General features: G+C 60.0%; 1 protein-coding gene across 1 annotated transcript in view; it reads left to right on the top strand.

The window, feature by feature from the left end:
• Positions 1-4,143, top strand: part of HGS (hepatocyte growth factor-regulated tyrosine kinase substrate) — a gene marked incomplete at its 3' end in the record, with an annotated part of 13,102 nt that extends 8,959 nt beyond the window's left edge. The window contains exons 8-17 of the mRNA XM_008568839.1: positions 547-625; positions 698-796; positions 955-1,050; positions 1,878-1,916; positions 1,993-2,136; positions 2,235-2,294; positions 2,950-3,163; positions 3,478-3,650; positions 3,733-3,873; positions 3,966-4,143. Of these exons, the coding sequence (XP_008567061.1) occupies positions 547-625; positions 698-796; positions 955-1,050; positions 1,878-1,916; positions 1,993-2,136; positions 2,235-2,294; positions 2,950-3,163; positions 3,478-3,650; positions 3,733-3,873; positions 3,966-4,143 (1,223 nt within the window). The remainder of the gene's footprint in view (positions 1-546; positions 626-697; positions 797-954; positions 1,051-1,877; positions 1,917-1,992; positions 2,137-2,234; positions 2,295-2,949; positions 3,164-3,477; positions 3,651-3,732; positions 3,874-3,965) is intronic.
• Positions 4,144-4,370: the final 227 nt, after the last annotated feature.

Raw genomic sequence — 4,370 nt, 5'->3', positions numbered from 1 at the left:
TTAGCACATGTGGGTTGAAATTCCAATTGTGCTGTGACCATGTGGCCCTCAGCAGCCCCCTGGTCTGCACTGGAAGGAGGGCTGCAGCGGCCTCTGGAGAACATCTGTGTGATACATGTAGAACTCTTGAAAACTGACTCCACAATAATAGAAGGTGTTGCTGCTCTTTCTGGCATCTTCTTGGGGTGAGGCCTGTTGCTGGTTGCACAGAGTGTGCTGTGGTCAGCATTCTGGGAGCCCTAGGAAGGGCCTTGCCTCACGTTCCCGCAGCCCAGCAAGGCAGGTACTTGGGATCTCCGTGTCCAGGAGAGGGGCTGTGGCTTAGGCTGAGTGACTCATCCAGACCCAATGGCTGGTGTGAGAGTCTAGAGCCCCGTCCTGCTGTTCCCTGCAGTGTGGCTGTTAAGCCAGGTGTGGCCTGTGCAGCCACCGTTGTTGCTCTGTGGGGACAGTTAGAGGGAAGCCCTGGGTGGCTGGTGAGAACTTTGGCGGGGGCAGGGGTAGCGTTGGCATGCAGTCACCTGCCGTGTCGTATTGTGCCTCCAGGAAAGCAGAAGGAAAGGCCACCTCCACCACTGAGCTGCCTGCGGAATACCTGACCAGCCCCCTGTCCCAGCAGTCCCAGGTACCCACCCCCCACTGTCCCATGGGCACCTCTTTCCTGGAACCTACCTTACCCAGCCCTGTCTGTCCTCAGCTGCCCCCCAAGAGGGATGAGACAGCTCTGCAGGAGGAAGAGGAGCTGCAGCTGGCCCTGGCACTGTCGCAGTCAGAGGCTGAGGAGAAGGAGAGGCTGGTGAGCTGGGTGGGGACCAGGCCTTGAGAAGGGGAAATTTCAGGGTTCTGGGGGTGCACACAGGTGTTTGTGGTGGGGCCACAGTGTGTGGAGGCTCCACTGTTCATCCAGTGCCTCGTGCTCCCCTGAATGGCACTCCCTTCCCGGTTCTGCTTCAGCGACAGAAGTCAACGTACACTGTGTACCCCAAGGCAGAGCCTGTACCTGTGGCCTCATCAGCGCCCCCCGCCAGCAGCCTGTACTCTTCACCTGTGGTGAGCCCACCCTCCGGCTCAGCCAGACTGGCTTGGACCACTGCCCACGCGGGATGGGAGGGCGAGTGGGAGGATGCCTCACCTCAGGATGCCCGGGGAGGACAGCTCCTGACCACATGGGCAGGTGTCAGGGAGCCACCTGGTGGCTCCAGACACCCACGGCTCTGCTTTCCTGGTCCAGAGCACCCCTGTAGGGAATGGGGATGCTGAGAAAGGTCCCCTGCTGGCAAGACCCCATCTCTTTCACAGACTCATTTTCTAGGGGATCCCCTTCAGCCCTTCTCTTTAGATAGGGGTGAAGGTGCAGCCTGCTTCATGAGGCAGGGTCAGGGGCAGAAGGTTTAGAAAGTCACAGGCAAGCTCCGTAGGATTCTGTGGAGTGGCCAGGCCATAGGCACACCCAGGGGCTGAGAATAGCCCGGCCACCAGCGTGCCCAGTTAAGCCCCTTTCCTTCCTGGGCCCCATGATCAGGGCTGCATGAGGGCTGGTGGGATGACCATGCTCTGGCCCCGGAGCCAGCACCCATCCTGCGAGCTGCTGTTGATGTGAGGGCCTCGTGGTATGTGGTGGTGTCATGGGCCTTCCTAGAATATTAGAACCGTGTCATCTCAAAGAGAAGGAAGAATGTTCACTTATACAACACAGTGCAGGACAGTGTGTGGTGTGAGCCAGGGACCCAGGCAGGAGGCTGAGGCTTAGGCTGAGGCTGTGGCCAGCCTCCAGGACCCACCGTCACTGTGGCACCATCTGGGTTCCTGTTGAGTGGCTGCTTGGGGGCTCCATTGCTGCTCCTGTGATCCTCTCAGATCCCCCCTTATCTCCCCAGAACTCGTCAGCACCTCTGGCTGAGGACATTGACCCTGAGGTAAGGGCACCAGCGTGTGGCGCGGTCATCTTGCTGCCCCTGGTCCTCAGAAGTGACCTCCCCTGTTGCTGTGCAGCTGGCTCGGTACCTGAACCGGAACTACTGGGAGAAGAAGCAGGAGGAGGCCCGGAAGAGCCCCACACCATCGGCTCCCATACCTCTAACGGAGCCAACCACCCAGCCCGGGGAGGGGCATGTTGCTCCAGCCAGCGTGGTGGAGGTAAGGGGGTCGTGCTCAGTGCTGCTGGTCTGTGGTCCCTTGGGAGGGGTGGATATGGGACAGGCTGGAGACCCCACTCACACGCTGTTCTCTTCCAGACTCCCCTCCCGGAGACAGACTCTCAGCCCATAGCTCCGTCCGGAGGCCTCTTTAGTGAGGTAAGCTGTGGCTCCCTCCACAGCCAGGAGAAAGCACAGCCTCCCTGCATACAGAGCACTGGGCACGTGACACAGGTGCCTTTCCTAACGAGAGGGCTGTGCCAGAGGGAGGAAGTCCACCCAGGCCCTGGCCCTGCTATACGCATCGTGGCCTCTCATGATAGAACCTGCCTGGGCTGGGCTATGGTCTAGGGGTCAGGCCACTCTTTGTGGACAAACACAGACCCATGTATTCTAGAGCAGCCCAGAACCAGCTGGGTGAGTCTTGGGGCTTCTAGGCTTTGTCAGCCCTCAGCGTTAGAGACCAGGGCCTTGGAGAGGGAGGCAGGCCCCGTGTCACCAGGGCAGAAGGGCCTCGAGCCAGCTCCATCCTGACTAGTGCTCCATTGGTGGATAAGAGTCTAATCTCTGGGGGCCTTGGTTTCCTTGTTTGTGAAATGGGGATGCTAATGGTGCCCATCTCACTGGGCTGACGTGAAGATCAGATCAATTATCCACTCCAGAGTCAGCACAGCCTGGGTGCCTCCTGGGACATGCCTGGCTCTTTCACAGGTGGGGCTGCTGAGGCCCAGCAGAGCAGTCCCTGCCCAGGGAGGATGGTCCCCAGAATGGGGGGCGCTGCGATGCTCAGCCAGGCCCCACCTCGTGTCTCCAGCAGCAGTACCAGAACGGGGAGTCCGAGGAGAGTCACGAGCAGTTCCTGAAGGCCCTGCAGAATGCCGTCACCACCTTCGTCAACCGCATGAAGAGCAACCACATGCGCGGGCGCAGCATCACCAATGACTCGGCCGTGCTCTCGCTCTTCCAGTCCATCAACAGCATGCACCCACAGCTGCTCGAGCTGCTCAACCAGTTGGATGAGCGCAGGCGTAGGTGCCCCGGGCACCCCTGCATTCCTGTGGGCAGTGGTGGCCCTGGCTGCTCCTGGGACATGAGGCCTTCCTTGAGGCCATGGGTTCTGCAAGAGGGTTCAACAGGACGTGGCCCTAATGATGGGCCATGCCCAGCCCAGCCAGAGCCTCGGTGCCAGCAGCACCCTCTGGGCAAGGGCTAGGCGAGGTTTTGCTGACTCCTGAGACCAGCTGAGCACAGGGAGGTCCAGGCGCTGTCCGTGTGTCCATCCCACACCAGGGTTTCCTGGCACTAGGCTGAAGTGGTCAGAGACACTGTCTTCTGCCCACAGTGTACTACGAGGGGCTGCAGGACAAGCTGGCACAGATCCGCGATGCCCGGGGGGCCTTGAGCGCATTGCGTGAGGAGCACCGGGAGAAGTTGCGCAGGGCAGCTGAGGAAGCTGAGCGCCAGCGCCAGATCCAGCTGGCCCAGAAGCTCGAGATCATGCGGCAGAAGAAGCAGGTGCTGTGGGGTTGTCCAGCCCCTGGGCATACAACATGGGGAGGTCCCAGCTGTCCTGACTGCTGCCTGTCACCTGCCACAGGAGTACCTGGAGGTGCAGAGGCAGATGGCCATCCAGCGTCTGCAAGAGCAGGAGAAGGAGCGGCAGATGCGCCTGGAACAGCAGAAGCAGACCGTCCAGATGCGTGCCCAGATGCCTGCCTTTGCGCTGCCCTATGCCCAGGCAGGCCTTCCATCCGTCCTGCCCTACCCTGCCCAGGGGCTTGCCTCACTGGCTGAGGACCGGCTCTCACAGCTGTCTCGTTTGTTCCCCAGCTCCAGGCGATGCCCGCGGCCGGGGGCGTGCTCTATCAGCCGTCAGGCCCAACCAGCTTCCCAGGCACTTTCAGCCCAGCAGGCTCGGTGGAGGGCTCCCCCATGCACGGCGTGTACATGAGCCAGCCGGCCCCAGCCACTGCCAGCCCCTACCCCAGCCTGCCCGGCACTGCAGCAGGTAAGGTGGATGGGGGTCCGGACCAGCTGAGATGAGCCCCAGGCCTATGCATGTAGCGTGTGCACATTGTTTCCAGATTTCACAAAGGAAATAGTTGTCAGATCTTTATTATTTTAGTCTAATTTATAGTAAAGTTACAAATGGTATAAAGGGTTTTCCAGATCCCCCAGATGGAAACATTTTATCGTTTTTGCTTTATTCTCTTTTCATGTACACACACACACACA

The sequence above is a fragment of the Galeopterus variegatus genome, unplaced genomic scaffold (genome assembly GCF_000696425.1).
Source record: "Galeopterus variegatus unplaced genomic scaffold, G_variegatus-3.0.2 Scaffold446, whole genome shotgun sequence".
Taxonomy (NCBI): domain Eukaryota; kingdom Metazoa; phylum Chordata; class Mammalia; order Dermoptera; family Cynocephalidae; genus Galeopterus; species Galeopterus variegatus.
This window is presented reverse-complemented; position numbering and strand designations above follow the sequence as displayed.